Source organism: Trematomus bernacchii, unplaced genomic scaffold (assembly GCF_902827165.1).
Source record: "Trematomus bernacchii unplaced genomic scaffold, fTreBer1.1, whole genome shotgun sequence".
In the NCBI taxonomy this organism is placed as follows: Eukaryota; Metazoa; Chordata; class Actinopteri; order Perciformes; family Nototheniidae; genus Trematomus; species Trematomus bernacchii.
Genome location: NW_022987582.1, coordinates 9,741,144 through 9,764,178, shown reverse-complemented (window position 1 = coordinate 9,764,178; position 23,035 = coordinate 9,741,144). Strand labels below are relative to the sequence as shown.

Genomic DNA, 23,035 nt, shown 5'->3' with positions numbered 1-23,035 from the left:
TGCTCAACTGGCAGCCGTTCTACAGCAGCAGATGCTGTAGCCTATGAGACAAATCCGCTTTACTGCATACCAATTTTGCAATTTGATTGTAGATGAGTTGGCCTCTCTGCCAGGCATGCTCCTCATCTCTCCATCTAATATTGGACATTGTTTTTTTGTAGTCTGCATGGATGGCTAGTTCCTTAGTTGGTATTCAACTCAAAGGACTGCATATGTTAAGCAGGCGTTGTTCATTTCAGTCTTTCATCCTTATGTACACAATGTGTCACCTTATTAAAGTTCTCGTGATGAATTTGCCCAAATAACCTTAATTGAATTAATCATTAGGCTACTTGTGAGATGTGAGTTTTTATAGCAGGATATTTGGTTCATGTGTATCAAGATAACGTTGATTATGGCTCTGCTGGCCTACCAGCAGAGGAGCGTACAGAAGCAGAGCCCTGCAACTGAGACTCCTGAATAAAACAATCAGTTGTCAAAAGGTATAGGCCTACTGGGAAAGATGTGCATTACCTAAAAGATGCTGGTTTGGTTGGGGCCACTCTGTTGATAGTGAGTCGTAATGGGCCTGGGTAGAACCATAATCTGTATAAAAGTAGGTTAAGTGTCTATCAGAAGCCTTCAGCAGTCATGAGTAGATTCATACAGAGGTAATACTTATATATGACCTACTACACTTTATTGGACAATGGGTAACTCAGTGAGAAGTGAACCCCTTAACAAAGTTAGGAATATTATGAAACAACAACAATTTAGTACTAATCTGAAAATAGGATATGCATGGAATGTGTTAGTCTACTATGTAAAACACGATGCACTGTATTTCGATAACCATATTTATCAATGTATTGGCCAGCAGGCTCTCTGGTAAGCATGTGTCCATAGACTTCACTGTATATATAAAGATTGTGACACAGCGCCCCCTGTCTCCGCTTTCTGCTCACAGTGCGCCGTCTGTCAGCGTCGGCCTCAGCAACAGACTCCTCCTCCGCCATTTTTGACTGTAAACATCCTGCCGATTTTAAAAGGACAGCGGTGAGCGGGAGGAAGGCGACTGGCGCCATCTTGGCTGTTTTAATGAGTACAACAGGGGAGAATTCGCTGGGAGAAATAACATAATCATTGGGATTTCATCGTAAAGGGGGTGCTCCCGGTAAGTGTGCTTGCAGCTGAAATATTTTCGGGTTGTTTTGTGTGTTTTACGAGGTGAAATAAGCATGCACGTTTGTGTGGATGTATTGCGGCCTTCACTGTACAGGGAGCCGTTAGCCACCAGCTAACGATACAGTTGTGCTACTAGAGGGAAAAAAGTACGAGTAGGTTGTGATAGACGCCTCGTTCCGGTTTCTTTACTGTTGTTTCATTGGCAAATTGTGGTTTGTCCACCGTTTTTTTAAATCTATAACTCTATTTCAATTAACCTTAATCTGTATGAATCGGCTTCAGTGCTCATTTTGTAGTTAGCTGGCGGCTAATTTAGTTCATCCCACTTGATGGCGCCGACTATTTACTGGCGCTGACCAACCCCTTGGCGCCCTAAACTCATCACATCGCATTTATTGCACACAAACCACGCAGAGTTATTTTAATCAATTGCAAACAGGAAAAGTGTCGGTTATTGTAGGCAGACATGTGCATTTCCAATGTTTGATTCTCTGGTAGGGAAATAGGCGGAACTTGACTGAAGTCGGCGCTTGTTTTGTTTAAAATCTCATTTTCAAAATATCATTCCGTGCTTTATTTATTTTTTTACATTCAATGAGTAATGTGACAATAAACTGTTTAAGTTAACATTTCGTCAAATTAAGCAGCAAGAGACAAAACGAGTGCTTCGAAGGAGTTTTATCGATGTTAGTGCTCGTTATCTAATGAGGCGAGATAAGATTAGCAAATGTTGTAATGAAATAAGTTCCTTTGGAATATAGTAGGCCCAAATTCGTTTTAAATGAGTTGCCGGTTATAATGAATTGAGAACCATCTATGTCTAACATTACTTTTGCCAAAACCATTCAACGTTGAAGGGGGATTTGGGCTTAACGTTTCTCCTCTTTGCTGAAGAGGGAAAATAACCCCGAGTTTCAATAAATATTGCTCAATCTATAAATGGGCTTTGGCTTGGGCGGTCTTTATTTATTTGGATTTCTTTCCTATGCCAATATAAACAACACTTTTCTTTAAAGATTAGTTAGATGTTTGATAGCCTGCTTATTCTGATAAGTGCAGTTCCAGCTGTTTTTTTTCTTCAGGTTTGCTTGTAACTTCCCCCAACATTATTGAGCACGATTTTCTGAAAAGCTTGATGTCAGTGAAATGTTCAAACTGTTCATAATAACCAAGCATATATTCTATAAAATTATATTCTCTAATCATGAACTGTGATAATTAGCTAAAGTTATGCTAAAACGACATTGTTTCTCAAATGCGTCTAAGGAATAATATTGTTCTTGAAGTTTGTCTTTTCTCTTGGCCTTTCTAGAATCACTTTTCTCTGCATAAACTAATCAATATTCTCTTCCAGGTGAACCATACCTCTGTGTGAGCCAGGGGAACCAGGGCAATGTTTTACGCCCACTTTGTCCTCAGCAAACGTGGGCCGCTGGCCAAGATCTGGCTAGCGGCCCATTGGGACAAAAAGCTGACCAAGGCTCATGTCTTCGAATGCAACCTCGAGAGCAGTGTGGAGAGCATCATCTGTCCAAAGGTAAAAAGACAAAAGTGCTCTCTCTGCATCCTGGTGTTCCTGCTGCAGTGCTTCAGTTCACAGTGCACGCTTCAGTGTTGCTTTAGCCCAGAGTTGTTGAATGGCTTTTATTCTACTGTTGTTGTTGCCTTTTGATGATAAAGAGCTAAATAATAACACATTTTTCTACCAAAGAAGAATAAGGATAAATGAAAACCCATATGAGCAAAATGTTTTTTGCCGATCCTTTTTAAAAGACTTCAATTAATCCAATGATCTAAAAATAAGGCTTATTTGTTATTTAAAAGTATTTAATCCATCTTTCAAAAGTCCTAAAATGTGAACACGTTGAAGTTTATGAATAATTTATTTTTGGTGTTGCTCGGTTTTTAAATGCATTTAAATGTCTCAAATCTAACTTGCCTTAAGCTTAGCCTCAGCAAATTGCTGAGCCTTTGTAAAATGTTTTATTTTCACTGTGGTTTTTTAAATCACGTCATTGCTGTACAATGTTGTACTCTCATGACACAGTACAGTCTTGTTTTTAGATGAAGGTACCCTACTAACACGACATATCTTTGTTCCATTTCACACCTTTTTTACTCTTCTTAGGTCAAGATGGCGTTGCGTACGTCAGGCCACCTGCTGCTCGGGGTGGTGAGAATCTACCACAGGAAGGCCAAGTACCTGCTTGCCGACTGTAATGAAGCCTTCATCAAGATCAAAATGGCTTTTAGGCCAGGTAAGCAAAAATGACAAGTCAAAATAGTCCTTGAGCACAGTGCTTTTTGTAATGTTCTTTTAAATTAGTCACATGGCTGATATACAAAAATATGCAGATTCATCTTTGACTTTGTGAAGCAAAGGGTCATGGGAGAACAGTTGCATGGTATAACAACATTATTACTTGTATGTACCTTAAGGTGTGGTGGATCTACCTGAGGAAAATAGAGAGGCAGCCTACAATGCCATCACCCTCCCCGAGGAATTCCATGACTTTGACCAGCCATTACCTGATCTGGAGTAAGTTGACAACATTTACTGATCTCTTTTCCACCCATCATCATTTGTAAATTGAGGTTTTATGCGCACCGGCTGCTTCCTCATCCTCGATGCTTTTTCCAACAGTGACATAGATGTGGCCCAGCAGTTCACCCTGAACCAGAGCCGAGTGGAAGAGATCACAATGAGGGAAGATGTTGGCAACCTCAGCCTCCTGCAGGACAATGACTTTGGTACGACACTATACATGCATTGTATATATTTGATATCAACTCCTACCATACACTGCATATGTATGTGTAAATGGTAGTATATTTCAACATGATAAAAAGGAAAACATTTTTAACATACAGCATTTAATGATCAACATTTTAAATCTGTGACTCATCTCTAAAAATAACCTTCTCTACACTTCAGCTGACTTTGGTATGGATGACCGTGAGATGATGCGTGATCCCAGCACGTTTGAGGAGGATATCATGCACGGCGCCACAGCCTCCAACCTTTTGCTGGAGGCTGAGCCAGGCCCAGCTGCTCTCCCTGACAAGTCCAACCACATGGAGTACGACGACTTCGGGGACGCCTCCTTGGGCAACACTGATGGGGGAATGCTTGGTGAGATTTTCTATGGTTCATTTATATACTTTAAAAAAAAAATCTGAACATTGGCTATATTAAACTACAATTGAAGTTGTCTATTAAGACTTTTACGATTTAAGTAATAAAGAGTTAATCCTGATTTATTTTTTTCTCCAGTTGATAAGCTACTGAGCTCTGAAGATGGGGGAGGTATCTTTGATGACCCTCCAGTCCTCGCAGAAAGCGTCATGATGCCTCCAGATCACGGAGACGACGAGGACGACTTCGACAACCTCCAGTCACGTAAGTAAAGTTGACTTTGTCTTATTGCACAGCGAATGAAAAAGTTAATTCTGCACTTTCTTCTCAATCGTATTGCTGTAGTTGGTGCACACTATAAAACTGCACATCATATAGTTCAGCTGAAAACCATGCTTAGTTGTGTGTTATTATAAGTTATATGCACACTGTGGCATAACTTGCATGTTTATGGAGAACTTCAATTTTGTTTGTGTGTGTGCAGCGGGTCCAGAGAGCCCAGACTCCGGCCCAGCAGAGCCCCTGCCAGCCATGGCTGACCAGACAGAGCAGACCACTCTGGTTCACAATGAGGAGGAGGCCTTTGCCCTGGAGCCCATTGACATCACTGGTAAGACCCTCCCATAACCTTCCTGTAGAGATGTCTGCATCTAAACTTCTTATTTTTTCTATTTTTGTATACAATTCGGAGTTAATTCTTCTTTTCAAAAGCAATTCTGCAGAAAGTCTCATCTTCAAGGTTCCCATTTTTTCAATGTTCCACAATTTGAACAATATAGCAAAAGCAGGAAGATATAATAAAAAGGGCATGAATACTATCAATATACATTTGTTAACCATTAGAGATGTTGCTGTACCTTTTCTAACCTATGAAACACTACTGGTTGTATTGTGCAGTTGCAGGCAATGTTGCAAATATGCACAGGACTGTTTTAAAAAACCGTGCAGCATTGATATTCAATTGAAAATGAATCCTTTATGTAATGCTTTATTTACAACAGTTTCCGAAATGATATATTTTTAATGATGGAGTAACAAAAGCAAAGCAGTCATATAGTATTCATTTTTTCCTTCACTCCACAGTGAAAGAGACCAAGGCGAAGCGTAAGAGGAAGCTGATTGTGGACAGTGTGAAGGAGCTGGACAGTAAGACCATCAGGGCCCAGCTGTCGGACTACTCGGACATCGTCACCACTCTGGACCTCGCCCCTCCCACCAAGAAGCTCATGATGTGGAAGGAGACCGGAGGGGTGGAGAAGCTTTTCTCTCTGCCCGCTCAGCCCCTGTGGAACGCCAGGCTGCTCAAGGTAACAATCGCTTGTCATAAATATGCATTTGTGGATACAAAAAGTACACGTAACTATTTGAATCGTACCAGATCTGTAAATCACTGACAAGCAGTATTACCACTCTGGGAACGGTAATGAGCAAGCCACACACCGGAGGTCTGATTCTCCCAAGTAGGTCAGACTCAGGCACTGTTTAATAGAGGAGGAGAAGGAAGATTTATTTTATTGTATCATTCATTGACATTCAGTTCAGGCTGTGCGATTTAAAAGGAGAGCATTGAAGGAACAGGAGGTGGAGAAAGCGATTGGTTTCTGTCTTTTTTTCCCTATCCTCCCACACCCACAAGTTACCCTTCCAGAATACTGAATAAGAAACGTGTTGATGCATAATTGAGCAGAGTAGACTTTTCTTTTTGTCTAGCATCCGTCCTCCCTAACACTCCCTATGCTTTATTATACAACCGACTTTGCATAAAGTGTTCTGCTGTTTTAAAATAAAACTTTTGTAGAAGTTTAACTTTTAAAATCTTTGGTGTCAGATGTTCACCCGCTGCTTGACGCCTCTGGTGCCGGACGAGCTGAGGAAGAGGAGAAAGGGCGGCGAAGCAGACAGTCTGGATGAGTTCCTCAAAGAACTGGAGAACCCAGAGGTGCCCAGAGAAGAGGTCCTGAGTCAGCACAGAGATGTTATCGGTAAGACACGCTCGAAGAGACGAGGGGAGGTCACATCCCAGTGCAGACATGTCATGAGTTCTGTGAGGGGGAAAGGGACCAGTGGCAGAAAAACATCAGACGCCTTCAGTTATTAAGGCTGTGTTCACGTCCACATTTTACTTTTCATTAACAATCTCCCTTATCCTTCCTTCAGACCCAACTATCATGGAGGAGCCCAGCATGCTGTCAGCCTCTGCGATGGAGGGCAGCAGGACCACCCTGGACGAGACAGTCATGCCTCCTCCCTCCACCCCTCGCGGGGTCAAACGCAAGACCATCGACAAAGAGGTCTCCCTACCTGTGAGTACTTGTCACCTTCATTCTTCTGTCTCAAAACACTGGAATTGAGTTTGCAAAATGTTTCCATAGAACTTCATACAGATAAAAAATGATGTTCAACAGCCTAATGGTTAGGCCGTAAAGCCATAATTCACGACATGACAAATTGTTTCCAATTTGTTAAACTGCTGGCTGCACATTAGATTATTTCACTTTAATCGGGCCACATTGATCTAATCTATTAATGAACGGAGCTATTACGCCATATGGTGGCTTTCTTTTTTTCTTAAATTATGTTTTACTTATTTGAATTCTGACGCAGCACTCGGAAATGCTCACAAATCAAGTAATGACTGCTTTCCTCTCTTTCAGATGGCTCCCTTGGAGCCGCAGCAGGTGTTAGACACTCAGGGGTTAGACATGCACCCAGTGGACCTCCCCCCAGAGGAGAGCAGCCTCAGCCTCACACAGCTCGTCCCAGAGCTGGACCTGCTGGGAGAAAAGGATAAAGACAAGAAGGATGATAGCGACGAAGAGGAGGTGAGGGGCAAAACTTTCTCTGGTTAACTGTATTCTGAATGAATGATTTGATAGTGATGCATTCTGGTAGTTAGTTTTTAAGAAAAAGTGCTAGAAGAGAGTAAGTAAAACAAAACAAGTAATTATTGCAATGTTATAGTAGAGACTACACAAAGGCAAGTGTGTTGGGTTCTGAGTATGGGCCATTTGATGCTAATGATGGTGTGTTTGATCCACAGGAAGAGGAAGGTCAGGCTGGAGATCAGGATCAGGAGGAGAAGAGGTGGAACAAGCGAACCCAGCAAATGCTGCACGGACTCCAGGTACAGAAACACTGTTATTTACGACATTTATCTGCATTTTTATAAAGTAGACTGAAACTGTTGTCATAGGCTTTCTTTGTAAAACCCTGTGATTGCATTTTGGTTTCAGAGATTTAACCAGGATTTTACTTTTTATCTGCCATGTGCAAAAGAGTTTCTCTTTATATATTTGAATAAAATAACACAATTTGGAAAGCTTTATTCATGGTTTTATGGAAACATTTTGTGCTTTTTACCCCATAGCGCGTCATGGCTAAGACTGGTGCAGACTCAGTCAGCCTGATCGAGTTGTGCCGGAACAACAACAAGAAGCAGGCTGCTGCTAAGTTTTACAGTTTCCTCGTTCTCAAGAAGCAGCAAGCCATCGAGATCACCCAGACTGAGCCCTACAGCGACATCGTCGCCGCCGCTGGACCAAGATTCAACCTTATTTAGACATTGGAAGAACAGACGCACTCTGCTTGCAACAGACATACTTTTTTAATTACTCAACTATTTGCCTGTCAGCCCATTTTTTCTGGGGGAGGGTGTAGTGGGAAACGGGTTTGAAGCTTTTAAAATAAAGGATTTTACTGTACTACAGGTGGAATCATGCAGTATTCATTTGGTTCAAACAAAGTGAGAAGAATGTTTAACAAGTATATTTATAAAGCATCTTTTTTCAGTCACCAATTTGTAAGCTTCTGTTTTGTTTTGTAAGTAAAACTTCCATTGTCTTCTTATTTCACAAGTTTCGTACCATTGCCCCTCGCACCTGAATCATTGCAGATTTTAGATAAAGAGCCCTGTATTTTCACATGGAATCCTGTATTGACTCTGTACATGTTATGGAAAGGTACTGTTTTGTTGCTCAGAGGTGTAACCTGTCCCATCTTCTCCTTGTTGCACTTGTTCTTTCATGATAAACAAAACAATTAATCTGTCAAAAATAATGGTGAATCTTAGCTGGCATTAAATATCATGTTTCAGATGTTGATAATTCAGGCAGTTTATCACTTAAGTTTTATGTAATATTTGTTTTGTACCTTTTTACGTTTATGCTTATTCACCTTTTTTGCATTATGTAACTAGGTAATGTTCTTGTTACAGTTAAGTTCAGTATCCCACCTTTTTAGTCTTCGGGTAACCTAGTTGTGATACATCTGTAAAGATTTGAAATAAAGTGTTTTAAGTACTTGGTTAATGGTCATTATTCACTTTTAGGGTAATTTTCTAATAATGGGCTTCATAAAGCTAGACATGAAGAAAGAATCAATATAGAAACCATGTTTTTTGTAAGTGTATATATATGTGTGGTCTGATTGCACACAGTAGAAAAGACAATGGCATTTAATTTCCCATTTTATAGTCGTACACCGAATTGCAGTGGTACTAAACCTACCGAAAAAAGGATGGATAAATACTAAATTTATCCGAAGTTGTGATATTGTTTTGTCACTAGCATTTTTGACAGTTGTACAAGAACGACAATTTTCTTAAAAATAAAATGCATTATACAGCAATTAATAAAATACAATATATACATATTTACAGTAGAAAATACATATATTCAGCAGAGTATCTAAGAATACACACTATAACATATACAGAATAGAATACTCTCCAAAAGACCAAGCTACTAAAGGGACAGAGGCATATAAACATGGCTACCATATATATTTAAAAGTGTGCACAGTAGCTATTCATTCAAATGTATCCTGTTACAACACGAACCCGTCTGACTTCCAGTCGAATAGATCAGATCAACCGTTAATTCAGCAGAATCCAAGTCAGGGAATAATTCATGTTATTAATGTGTTGATAAGTTTCCATTTGTATGATTAAAAAACGGTCTTAATTAGCTGCAACATCAGAAATAATTGATTTATCCCCCAGGGTAAAGTAGATATGGTGTTATTGCATTGTTCGAGATGTATCATATCTCTATCTATTGGCCAATTAATATACTAAAATACATAATTTCCCTATCCACGTACAAGCTATGTACTTCTTGCGCGCTACTATTTTCAACCAAAGGGGAATCTGCAGAGCCCCTTTGTTTCTATACGGACAGGAACACCAGCGCATCTTTACCGGAAACGTCCGTCCCCGAACACTTTCCTCCCTTTTTCCGCGTGTGGCTGCTTCAATATGGCTTCACGTAAAGAATCTGCTACAGCTTCTACCGCCGTTATGGCTATTCCAGCCGGCACGTTGGACTCTCCTGTCAACCAGATCCAGATTGAGGGACTGGTAAGTGTTAACTACGTTGCTGTGTAACTGCGTGTTGAGTTTTGGTTAAGGACGGCAGAGAAACCGCTTCCCAAGTGTTGCCAGTGATGGCCGGATGCTAGCTAAAGTGTGAGCATCGTCATGGCGGACAGATAACGTTAATGTAGAGTGCTCTCTTGAGCTGTTTCATACTTAATGCGTACTGCGTTATTCAAACCATTACATTACTGACTTACGTCAATAATAATTCCTGTTACAGCCTCCCAATCGGCTAACAGGTTAATAATAAGCTAACCGTATTAGTATGTGAACGTTAGCTTTCGGGGAGCTAAGGAGGCGTTTGATTTTCAAACCAGGACCTCCCTGAATGTGTTCCCTCCCTCAAAAGTGTTGTTTAGATTAAGAAGCATTCCTTTTCTAGACATAATGATACAGTGACTTCATTGTTGTAACCATACTTCTACCTTATTTGATGCACATAAAACAATGTGTCGAGTTTGATATACCATGGCCTTTTAAATCGTTCTTGATTTGTAAAAAATAGGTACGGTTACTTTATTGGTCCCACGTATGAAACAATCCCTCTATTAGCACCTACAACATATGAATAAAACAACTGTGTACATTGATTTAAACAAATCTCCCCACAATAAAAAGCTGACATGTCTGTGCCCCCTCTGATCTGTTCCTACAGCACAAAGAAACTCATCCATGTTTGTTCATGGTCTCTATTATGTGGTGCTTTCAGCAGAAAGGTTATTGAATACTTTGTTTCTACTTCTGTCTGATGTTCCCCATCTTCCAGTTGTTGGTCAGCTGTTTGATAATTTAATACGATATGGAAACATATTTGGACAAAATGATACATCACGATACACAATTACATCGTCTAAATTGACCTCAACAAGCACAATCTGATCAAACTATTGTCTTGATAACTCTGTAAACATAGTCAATTCATAGCTGAATAATGTATTTATTCTTCATAATTTCACTTGGAACTATTATGTTCAATTTACACAGGATTATACAATAATACATTTGGTATTTTTAGATATATTGTAATTAAATGTTAATTGACTATCAGGATAGAAGATTGTGGCCTTATTGCACACATTGTGATTTGATGGTAATTTTCTGCACCTATTTCCTTGTTTTTTTTTAGTTGACATGTTTTACTTTCAAATGGTTTATTGCTTCTTTGTTTTATTAATCTCTAATAAGTGATGTTTAACAATTTTGTGACTCATTTTAAAATGTAACTTCCCACAAACTATACATTGCAGTATTTTTATTCTGTAGTACCTCTGTGTAAACAGTAGAGGACAAACTTGCTACACAGCCATGCACTGATGTTCTCCCTCTTCCTGGCGTACACCGTACTGGACACAAAGCAGCTCATTTACCGTGTGTTCCGTGAGCACAGTATCAGGGCCTAAAGTTACCAGCTGCTGCTTCCTTCCTTTTATCTTGCTCATTAAAGCTGCCCTAGAGTCGAAGGCCCTAATTTCAAATCTAAATATTCACCTCAATGTGTATTATTTAGACCACCAATGAGATTTTCCTAATTTATTTTCCCAGACTTATCAACCATTTTTAATCGCAACAGTTGAACTAACCACAGTGGCCATCCGTTTTCATTTGTGGCCTCATTTGGATTCAGACGGTTGAAGAAAAGGTGTCTATTTCAGGCAGAGTTATGAAACGCTGTTCACCTAAATGCATTGATATGCAGGCAGTTGCCGCTGCGTTGCGTCATGACCGGTCTGTCAGAGGTTTAGTTGGAGGGTTGCCCACAGACAGCATCATCACTGTGTGTTAGAATTTGATTGTTTCCTTGCTTTGAAGAGGATTTAGTCGTTGCTTTTGCCACAGGAGTAGAGTGTTGCACGGTAGAGGGTTCCATTAAACACCTACTGAGATCACACAAGTGCCTGTATGTTTGAAAAAGTCTTTAATCATTTATTCTGACGTATGATGGACGTCAGAATAACGTTGTTTTTCATCACTACCAGAACAGTCCCGTTTTCCCGTTTATGTTTTCTAGGTATTTATTTTTTAGACCTAAGCCTACTGAGATATCAGCAAGTAAGGTATGACACTTTATTAGACACACTGACTCTGAGTAGCTACTTTGTCACAACATACAACAGAAGAGCAACTGAAGGTCTACAGCCAAACAAACACATTTTGTTTAATAAAAAGGTCAGTCTGATTTCATTGCAGCTGCAACAGGGTTTCATGCTGGGCATTACTCCGCACTATAAGGTAAAGTTGACTATCTTGCGGTTCCTTCTTGTTCAATTACTCCCTTGAAGACATTACAAAATGTTGTCCATGAGAAAAATACTGAAAATGTATGCTTTCATGTTTCCTGTGGCCACTTCACAGTCAAGCAGAAGCCAACAGAAAAAGCCATTGACAGATTAAGTTAGCAGCAAACCCTGCATCTGCAGAACTAGGCCAATGCAGTGCCAACAACTGCAGTTCCTCCAATGGCCACTTAAGGTTGTTCAACAAAGCGGTGCTAAAACAACTTGAAATGAGAAAAAACATGTTTAATGCCTTTTACAAAAAACATTTTGTCCTGTATTAACTATATTCCAGATTCAAGGCAACTGGGGGTAATTTTTATATTTTAAAACTCTCAGATTGCATTATAGCAAGGATTATAATTATGCATAAATATTGGATTTAGATTTGTTTAAAAGTATATTTTAGTCATGTCTAATTTAACCAACGATATTGCCTGCTGATATTGTCACAGTTAGTGTTTAAAACAATCAATACCAGCTCACCATCTTCTGTAATAAGTCTGAGTAACACTTTATTTGAAAGGGTTTTGATAAGACTGATATATCGCTTGTTACATGAACTAATCCTTAGGATTCCTTACTGTTGTCAATAAATGTCGTTCAGTCAAGTTACTCCAACACAATAACACAAATGCAACAGTTGATGTCATGTTCATGGCAGTGACATATGGGCAAATCCCTAATAAAGTAGAACTGCAGAAACGTGTACACATGTGGTACGTCGTTGGAAGATGAAACAATAACCTGCCTGGTACACTGTTATCAGTGAGATGAAGTTAAAAACTATTCCACTGATTACAGATAACATGCAGAATTGTTTTCTTTGAATCCCTCAAGCTCTTAAAGCAATTTCCTGCCAGCGTGCAAATGGCAGACCCTTCAACCAACAGTATAAATTACAGGGTTTCCCACACATAGACTTTACTTGGGCGGGCCGGGTCGCTTAGGTTTAATTGTTCTTTTCCGTCTGCAAGCACGAAGCTAGTTCAGTGAGTATTGGTCGTACAGTGATGAGATTTATACCAATGGAATCTGTGGAATCTCAGCTTTCATGTGATATGTCGTTTGTGCTGATACAATTATGTAGAAAAGATCGCTTTTGCCAGTTATGTGCTAAAGTAGCCATTAGCCCCGTTAGCCCGTTTCGCTAAGTGTTGATTTAGAGTCTTGGGCTGCGTCTCACTTCGGTTATTTTTCATTTCCTCGCTCCTCGGGCTCGGTATCACCGGAAGTTGATTTGTCTGCGCCATCTTGAGTACCGTCCCAATGGCCTTATTTTTGCCGGAGGATCGAGGAGTGATAACGGAGGAACCACCAGACCATTCTCTCGTGAAATCCTCAGACACTCGCCCGCCCCCTTACTGTGTATCGCTCACTGATTGGACGATGCAGCGCATGCACTGATCTGTTGCTTCTTGACTTGAGAGCAGTTTAACAGCGGAGTGAAGAAAACACATGAAACTCACGGGACTCACTCCTCAGTTTATACTGTGTTTTGTTTCAATTAATGTATCATTTAGTTACAAATATGTGATATATCTGAACAACAGAGTGGACAAAAATCATTTTATTCATTTATTGGAAACATTTTCATGATCGCTTTTTACATTTTCATTTATTGTCATTTCCATTCAGTCAGTCATTAAGTACTATTTTTAAAATGTTAATTTGCTACATATCCACACAAACAAACGAAGTGTGCAATCCAATGAATGTTAATCTAACTGGGTTTTGATAGATAAAATATCTCTTTTTCTTCTCTCAATTATTTTATTTATTTTGTGCACTCTAATCAATATTAATCAAACTAATGTTCGTTTATACATTTTAAGAATGGCGTTTATCTTTTTTGAGAATGAGTTCTTATTTTGGTCTACAACAGATGATGCAAATGTTTATGTCAGTACATGTGTACTAACAGAGGCGGGGGTGTTTGAAAATAACGGGGACAGAGCTGGCTGCTGTCAGACGAACAGCTGTGCGGAGTCATCACAAACGGACGTCGCTTCACGTGACGCTCCGGAGGAAAGGACGTCCCATTGCTCTTAAAACTCATTTCCCTGCTTCTCGTGGTTTCCTTGCGTCTCTCCATGCTTCCCTGGTGGGAGGGACTAGTCGCAGGGAAACTACGCAAGTGAGGGACGCAAGGAATCCATTTAACCGAAGTGAAACGCACCCCTGGTGTTGGACTTCTGTTCTGTGTAGGTAAAATGGTTAATATCGTCTGTTAGCTGAGTTTCTTCCCGTTAAGTGGGTATGCATCATTAATAGGTTGTTAAATGTTAAGAAGCCTTGAGACGCTGTTTCTTGCAAGATGTTGCGTCTGCCCCTATGGTCTGCCCCCGGGAGTCTCACAATAATAAGAGCACTGTTAGGAGAGATGACGAGTGGCATTCACAGTGGCCAATCAGAGTGGTACTCAAACCGGATACGTCACACAGGATGAGGGTTCCCAACCAACCAGAATTGTTTAAACCTAAGGAAGTAGCGTAATTCATATACCGATAGCAGCACCGTTTGTCCAGCGGCTTAACGGTATATCGATACCGTCCAATCGGGTACCGGTACTGACTTAGTACCGGTTCTCGATACCCATCCCTAACCACAGGTGTATTTCAGTTCTGTGGGAAACACTGAACTAATATAAAGTAATATAAAGAGAGGTAATCAAAAAAAAGAATACTGAATGCTTAATGCAGACCATGAATAATCAAAAAATAGTTTATTTCATTAATATCCTAAGAATTATAATGACATCCTCACTAGAATAACATTCATGAGAAATGTTATAAGCTGGTTAACACTCAATTTGGAATTGCATACTTATGTGAAATGATCCAACCTAGGTGTCATTTTGTAATGGTACATTTGAGAATTACTGCTACAAATGAAATGAGTTAGCAGCTAATGAAGAGCGGAGCAGAGTTGTACATTTTACCAATATAATATGAATCTGTGAGCAGGTGCTGGATTATATACTTCTTTTCATTGCAATAACACCTCCCATTGGGTCACTGTGAGTAGTCTTGAAAAACTTGGCTCTACACGTCAAAATTGGCTCGTCAAACAGGCAGGTCTCTGCAGTGTGAGCAATTAGTTTGCGAATATTAGAAATTATTTTGGCGAGCTCTGACTCCTGGAGTGCCAATAAACACCGATTGAGCTCCCACACCTCCAAAATCTTTTATGGAATCTTTTATCACTCCTTTCTCTCTCAATTAGCAAAAAGCAGTGTACAAAACATTCAGGTAGCAGCTTCTACTTTACTTACTTGTCCCATTTACATCCTATGTATTGAAAATGTTGAGAAATCTCTTAGTTAAATCGGCTCTTGTGTGTTGTGCACTCTTAATATTTTGTGTTAAAAATAGATACATTTGTGGAATTTTTCAAAAACAAAAACAAAAAACTCTGGGCCAAAAGCTGGCCCTCCACAATGAGGGGAGACTCCGAGTTGTCTTTGTCGGAGGATTAACCCCACGCAAGCCACACAAGTGTTATCTCAGTCGGGTATATCACAGCCAACATTGAGTAGAGTTTGTCTGCACATCTGTGGCGCTAAAAGAAAACTCATTACGGGATCATCCTTCTTGCTGTACTTTCTCATAACTTGAGCCCGGTTGCGGTGGGAATATGAGCCCTTTTGTGTGAGTGAGAGAGAAGATTTATGATAAGAATTAAAGGAAGCCAATGGGGGATTTGGACCGCAATTGATTTTGCACAATTCAATTTTAAGCTTGTTGATTTATAACACGCTGTCCACATATCAATCCTGGGCCCTCTCCACATGAGGTGTTCTCGCTGGGCTAGCTGCTGGTGAGCTAGATCAATAAAAATGTATGCAAGTTGTGTGTGTGTGTAGTATGTGTATCATGAAAGGCGGTGCAGGAGATAAATAGTCTCTATATGTTTGTGGGCTTGCACACATCAAAAGCTCCTCGAGGATTTGCTTACAATACCTGATGGCATTTACTCAGCACCAGGAAGCCAACACAACACATCCAGTGAAATCCCCCCTTTCTTCCTTCCCTTTCTTCTAGGGCAGATGCCTCTTCACGTCCCCTCCTTTCTGTAGATTTGGGAGTTTTCTTCAAGCTCTACTCACATTTACTTTTATTTATTTGACCTTCCTGGAGTTGTTTTTTGCCAATTGTCCCTCTCTCGCCCCCTCCTTTTCCAGACGGACACTATTTAAGTGTGTGATTTACAGATTGCCAAGAGTTAGATAGCTCAAGCTTTGTGTATCTGTGCTATCCATTCTCTTGCTGATGGAGGAAGACTAGAAAATCTATTTGCTGGCAGAATAAGGAGCCAATGCTCAAAGGGGTGGGGGTTTGAGGGGGGCATGGGGCTTTCTAAAAGTAGCCAGTGCTGCCGATTCTAAGGTATTTTGACTGACGGTATGGATTCTTCTTACCGTTGTAAAAAAAGCAACGTAATCCCACAGTTTGGTGGTTTCCCCGCCCACTGTAGCAAGGCGGTCTCGATCAATCAATTAGTGTTAATTTCGTCAGCTATTTTTTAATTTAGTTTTAGTCTTAGTCCTGTGTTAAATTTCCTTTTTAGTTTGTCATATTTAGTCAGCTTCATCCTGTTTTTATTTAGTCAAGTTTTAGTCGACTAAAAGTCTGAGCATTTTAGTCTTATTTTAGTCAAAGAAAACAAATTATTTTAGTCTACTTTTTGTCAATGAAAACTGAGTCTTTTTTAGTCATCAGATTATATAGAACATTTCAGTCAAACTAGTCTAGCCAAAACCAATTATTTGTCATTTTAGTCAAATTTATTTCACAATAAGATTATATCTTGTCCTTATTTGATGAAAAACACAGGTTGAATGATTAAGAAAGCAGCTTTGCAGAGAGTGGGTGTTTCTCAATCGCGAGTAAAGCTGCTGCAGAGCCACTATTTCAAGCATACTACGTCATCGAGTGCCGCCGAAGTACTGTTCCAATCTCCAGCATACTTGGAAATCTACCGAGCCCGGCGTACTTCGTTAGGAGAAATTTCGAGGCTGCACATGAGTAGACTCCGCGGTTTTAAAATCCCCACAATGCTTTGCGCACGGACCAATTTCCCCAAATCTGTGGCGGAAAATGTAAGGCGGGGCCTCTCATATGACGCACACTTGCTAGCCTGTTCCACTCTTCGTTTTCCGAATGCCAGGAAGTATTCTTGCCTCGCTTCTGAAGCAAGATGCTCGGAAGACTTGTGCTACCAAGCAAGCGTACTCGCGATAGAGAAACACCCTGTATCTGGTCAGGTTTGTGGTGTTTTTACCAGCTGTGTTATGGCCACATTGCTTCCCTTCTGATAAAACAATGCATTCGCTTTTTTTCTCCGCCTCATTGTAGCGAAAATGGACCCAAATATCACATCATTTCTTTCCCCCAAGCAGTTGTGGCGTTAGGCTTTTTCGTTGTCAGTCATATTGACGGACAGGATCGTAACATTTTCGTCATAATCCATTGTTACCCGTAGAGTCTGTACACATCTCGTCACTCACTCGCGCTGACGAGGGGGGGGGGGGCGGGGGTGGGGTATTCGGTATTCGGTTAACGCGACCACTGCTCCCAAGCCCTGTTGTTACCATTTTATTTTCTGTTAAATAAGGTTAGTTAGACCATGAGTTAGACCTGAGTCTTCCTGACAGTTCAGTGTGCCGCTGGCCCGGTGTAATTCAAATGTACTGCCGCGCAGCACAGACACACAGCTGCTGCCTAGCCGCAGCACCAGAAATGGAACTGCTGGGAGAAAAACTGACTAGACAGAGATGTAACGTTATCTTTGATAATATTTTGTCTCGTCACTTTTCGTCAACGACATTGCATGTTGATTTCGTTACAGTTATTGTTTACTGCCATCGGTGCCGTCTCGTCATGGAAAAAAAGGTCGTTGACGAACATATTTCGTCATCGTTTTAGTCAACGAAATGAACACTACAATCAATATCCGTATGCTAATAATTCAACCACATACACAGAATAAATAAAATGCACTAAATGCCGATTCTAAAGTTATTTTTTCTTCTCCATTCATTTGACTGAGCCATGACAGAGCCGATAGTAGACGGGGCTAAAAGACAATGCAAGTGCACACACTCTATGGTCCCAATAGATGTGGAGAATTGCCCGTAGATCCAGCGAAGATCAGATATTTTTTTGTTCTTAAGAGTTGGGCCTTTTTGGCTTAATGTGCCACTTGGCAACTTTCATAGGAATGAACATGGCCCCTGCCTCCAATGCTATATCCAGTTCTCCTTATACATCCATGACCTGGCCCGTCCTGCTCTTTTTGGTCTTTATTTCCCTTGTCCTGCTGGTTTCTCTGTCACATTTCCATGGCTGCATTTCCTCCCTACTTTCGCCCACCACTTTCCCCAACAAGATCTCACTCTTACATTTTCTCCCTCTCTCTTCCCCATCCATCCCCCCAGCGCCTATTGTTCAGACCTTCTTTCCCTCTCAGTCAGAAAAGCCAAGCAGGCAGGCAGAGAATGAGATTTGTTTTCCTACCCACTCCACCCCGTATCACCTCTCCCTCCCCTAGCTCTTTTACTTGTTCCATGACAGGTCCAGCACTCTATTGAAATAAATCATCTCCCAAGACAGATTCATGTGTGTATGTGTGTGCGTGAGCTAGTGAGACGGGTAAGGGCTCCCTCATGGTGATGATGTGTGTTTTGTTGTGAGCATGGCCCAAGGACTACCACCCTGCTCCTGCCTGCATGTGTATGTGTGTGTGTGTGTGTGTGTGTGTGTGTGTGTGTGTGTGTGTGTGTATTATTAATGCCTCTGGTTGTGACCTGCCCACACTGTTATCAGCGTGATTTATGCTCTCCCCCTCCACACTTCGCTTTCATGTCCTCTTCCTGTTCATTTAGACGCTTTGCCTTATTCTCCACTCTTTGCCTTGGCTCTTTTTTGCTGGTTGATGTTTCTCATGATTGGTAGGCGTATGTGTGTGTTTTTCTGTGAGAGTGTGTAGAAATAAGCCATAGGCTTTCCCTGCTGTCCTTGGTATAGGTGATGCAGCATTAGTGCTTAAACCAGCTCTTCAATCATGTGGAGGCTTGTCCTATTGGCCCATTTTTATCTGGCATTAAATATTAAACACGTACGATGATGCATGACACCCTGTCCGGATGCGGCAGGGCCATGTGGGTTTATCAGACTACAAGTCCAAATATACCCACTGTACGAGGGTAGCATTCTTTTCAAGATTCCATCAGATTCAGGTTCTTATTTTTCGTGTGCCACCTCTTCTCTCTCCAGTGTAAATTGCTTGGCGGAGTTGAATACTAACTGGCCTTTTGTATGCAATCAGAGATGAACAGGTGTTGAGGACTGCAGGTGGTGGTAACAACTCAACCTGCAACCAAATCCAGCCAGTGATAGTTACCTGTCCCAGAATGTCCACTTAACAAGGGCTTTTGGGTGGTTTCCTGGTTTTATACAAGAGCTTAGTGACCAGAGAAGCCTGCAGAACAGTGGCTGAAGATTTATTATGCAATTAAAACAAATGTAGGGAGTGTAGATCATGATTTTAAATATACAGCCATTGTGCGTAATTCACCACTTTTCAAGGAGATAAAAGCTTTTTTGACATATTGGTGGAAACAGTCTCTAGGCTTCAGGCCTCAGTGGGCGGTTGACTGACATCTGGGGCCGGTGTTGCTAGGAGACACTGTCAATCCTGACGGGCTACTGACAGGAGCACATCATATCTCAGTAGCCTGTGACCGTATTTAACAAAATGCATTGGAACTATAGTGATTTAGGAGGTCTGTCCTATACAGCATATTACATAAGGAGGCCCTGTTGTTGTATGAACGTTGGACTCTACTCCAATTTGGAAGTTAGCAAGCTGGGCTAAGTAGCTTCTCAAGATATACCCATAAATCGACCAGGACAATACATTGGATAATAGAATCGTATACTTGAATTTGTGCAAATGTGGGCCAATACGTTACAAGGAATTGTATCAAACCGGATTTCAGGTTAGTTAAAAACGTGGTCAACGTCAAGTATATTTTTGTTTGTTAGAGAATACAACTATGTATTGTTATTTGATTCTTTAAACTTCCAAAAAGCAACAGTATTGGCCTTAAGAAACCAGTATTACGGCTAAAGAAGCTTCTTTTTGAGAAGCGGTTTAGCCTAGCTTGCTAATGTTAGTGCTCTTCCCGTCCCAGCAGAAAATCGTTACATACATTTTAACACAAGTCAGAACAGTTTTAAAGACCATTCAAGAATGCTGAATTGAATAAATGAAATATTTTTCTATCTGGATTTGTTTTCTCTCTTTCTCTGACAAGCAGCTGCAATTCTATTGAACACTATGCTGGCAATGTTTTTTTTATTTCAAAGATGTGGAGTAGGAGTTGCTTTATTATAGGTTTCCAGAGTGGAGGTGGTGATGGGTGGGCTGAACCATGAAAGCATTAGCACAGATAAAGGCTGCACACAGGCTAAACACAAGCACTCTAACACTAGAACAATCTAATTGTTTCCAATGGAGCAGTATTAATGTATCCCCTTGCATATCTAGTTCCTCTTTTAAATCCATCACTTTTTCTTTGTGCCAAATATTTGCCTAGATCAAACTCTTTACATGTATGTGATACCATAAAGAATGCATCGTCTGTACTGTAAGAAACATGACGTCTCCCAATGCACATATTCGAGTAGTGAAATGACTAGTAATATTGTGAACTGTTCATATTTTATTATCTTGGACTTCACTATGTTGTGATTGTATTTACAATGACCTGAAGACACTGTTAAGCTAAGTAATGTGTTGATTAAAGTCATTAAATGCATAGGTGTGATAACAAAATAATAATTAACTATATATTTTGAACCATGTTCTTAATCAATATAATTATTTTACAATACATTTCTGTACAGGAAAATAGAGTGGCAATGTGTACTGGGAAATAAAGGCAATTTGTTTCTTTGCGCCTTTTTTCCCATTGGTATTAATTAAATACTTGAATGTACTGTGATCAAATATAATGTGGAAAAGAACAGAGAAAGGAACAAGAAAGTCTGCAGCAAGGCATATGAAAAAACCCCAAGTGGCTTGAAAAAATATCTCATACAAACTAACCAAAACAGAAACTAATGACGAGCTGAGGCGCAATTGAAATAGATGACATAAATCAAAAGACGATAAGATACAATATCAAGCCAAGCTCTGCACAATAAATACATTTGCCCCGGTTTATGAAATGAGTAATTTTTTCTGAAACTGTTACTAAAGGAACCTTAAATCACCTTTCCTCTTCTCCATTATGTTACGGTAGTTTGATACTTCAGTGACATTGCTCTTTCTGTTGTCGCAGGTGGTGCTGAAGATTATCAAGCACTACCAGGAAGAGGGCCAGGGCAGCGAGGTGGTGCAGGGCGTCCTGCTGGGCCTGGTGGTGGAGGACCGGCTGGAGATCACCAACTGCTTCCCCTTCCCCCAGCACACCGAGGATGATGCCGACTTTGATGAAGGTAAACAAGAGCAGTGTACCCTCTTTGTTTATTCTATCGATCCTCTCCTGCAGCTGGAAAAATACACACACACCGACACACACCGACACACACATCCCACACCGACACACACAAACAAACATCACAACCTAGTTTGAAAGGAAAAAGCGTCGGCAGACAGTAAAACATGTCTTTAGAAGATGAAGCGATGGGATCCAGTGTTGGAATGGCTGGTACATTTTAGGAGATGACGATATCAGAATGCTTCAGTGACATAAAGGCTTTAGTCTTAGCTTGTTCACAAATAATAAAACCACAAAAGATTGATTTTTTTTTTGTTAAAAATTCTACTGAATTCCATCGTGAATAATAAACAAGTTTTTAATTAGCACTGGGTTTTGTCCACACTGAGTTGACATCAAATAGCAGTGAAAATATTCAGTTGGAACATGTTTGTGAGACATTTTTATTTTGGTTGAGGAAACTCTTTTGTTTGTTTGATGGGTGAGCTGAAAAGTTAATTTTGTGTCAAACCCCTGGGGTTTACCATTCTGAGCCAATTGAATTAACGGAAAGCTTAAAGTAATAACTTTCTATTGACGTCAGGATCATATTAACAACTCCCTGAATGTTGGTGTGCGTAAGGAGTGCCTCTGCACGACGTTAAGGACAATGCTGACTTTTAACTAAGCTAACTAGGCGCTGGGTGTCCTACACTGTCAGGGCCAGGGTTGATGTGTGAGGGCAGTGGTGCGGGGATGGAAGGGCTGCATTGTTTGGCTTACAGATGGGTGGTATTAACGTGCACAGGATTTGATTTAGTCTTTATCCACACACAAACGCTATTCTCCCCCCACCCGCCTCCCGTCAGCTTTCATAGCAAAGGATGCCCTGTCCTCTGACCTCAGCCTTTCTCATATCAAACCTTGTTGTTGCTCGCGCCTTGTTAGCGCAACAAAATCCGCTACAAGCCCGAAAGATGGGAAGGTGAGAAGATGCGAAAGACAGAAGAAAGGGGGAAAATCCTGCTCCATCAGGCCTCTGCTGCTAACAAGCAAACGTCAAGAATTCTGCAAAATATGCCACTAGTGTCTTAAGGTCATTAGTGTCAGTAACGGCTCACACTGTGTGTGTCTGTGCTGGTGAGTGTCATGGTGTGTTTGGTTGTTAACTTTTGATGCGCTAGATTTTGCATCTGTCACTCCCTAACAAGTGCATCAGTGAACAGCGCCAACATTCACAGAACAATAACAGAATTCCTCTGAACCGGCTTTTGATCCAGTTTGAAAAAGGCAACAGACTTCATGTATATCTGTCACTACGGAACCAAGTTCAAGAGGGAAATGTGCACAGTCATTCATGTTGCGCCTGCTGTTTGTCGTTGGAATGATTTAGATAAACGGTACAGCACAGAGAAGACAACTCTGTAGACTACTCTGTAAGCCGTCTCCGCTCACAGTGTGTTTGCCGAAAAAAGGGTTAATGCTACACATGATTTTATCTACTGAATAACAGCCATGGAAGGAGATTTACTTTGAGAAATAAATGCACCTCACAGAATCCTATAAAAAAATATTTTATGTCTGTACATTTGGTAGTTTTG

The 23,035-nt window shown here is 40.6% G+C and overlaps 2 protein-coding genes across 2 annotated transcripts in view; both read left to right on the top strand.

The window, feature by feature from the left end:
• Nucleotides 1-945: 945 nt before the first annotated feature.
• Nucleotides 946-8,602, top strand: LOC117480401 (double-strand-break repair protein rad21 homolog A-like). The gene is made up of 14 exons (XM_034127709.1): nt 946-1,153; nt 2,519-2,701; nt 3,293-3,422; nt 3,604-3,703; nt 3,809-3,915; nt 4,100-4,297; nt 4,439-4,564; nt 4,785-4,910; nt 5,384-5,607; nt 6,129-6,282; nt 6,458-6,603; nt 6,955-7,122; nt 7,341-7,424; nt 7,668-8,602. The coding sequence occupies exons 2-14, from the start codon at nt 2,558-2,560 to the stop codon at nt 7,857-7,859; spliced, it is 1,899 nt and encodes a 632-aa protein (XP_033983600.1). The 5' UTR covers nt 946-1,153; nt 2,519-2,557; the 3' UTR covers nt 7,860-8,602.
• An 832-nt stretch (nt 8,603-9,434) lies between these two features.
• LOC117480499 (eukaryotic translation initiation factor 3 subunit H) overlaps nt 9,435-23,035 on the top strand; it is a 59,794-nt gene continuing 46,193 nt past the window's right edge. The window contains exons 1-2 of the mRNA XM_034127844.1: nt 9,435-9,656; nt 21,297-21,453. Of these exons, the coding sequence (XP_033983735.1) occupies nt 9,555-9,656; nt 21,297-21,453 (259 nt within the window). The 5' untranslated portion in view covers nt 9,435-9,554. The remainder of the gene's footprint in view (nt 9,657-21,296; nt 21,454-23,035) is intronic.

Excerpts from the sequence above, each read along its gene's own strand:
- LOC117480401 (XM_034127709.1), top strand. The coding sequence starts at position 2,558 with ATGTTTTACGCCCACTTTGTCCTCAGCAAACGTGGGCCGCTGGCCAAG. Across the intron at positions 3,916-4,099 it reads CCTGCAGGACAATGACTTTG|CTGACTTTGGTATGGATGAC; the intron begins GTACGACACTAT and ends TCTACACTTCAG. Across the intron at positions 7,425-7,667 it reads AAATGCTGCACGGACTCCAG|CGCGTCATGGCTAAGACTGG; the intron begins GTACAGAAACAC and ends TTTACCCCATAG.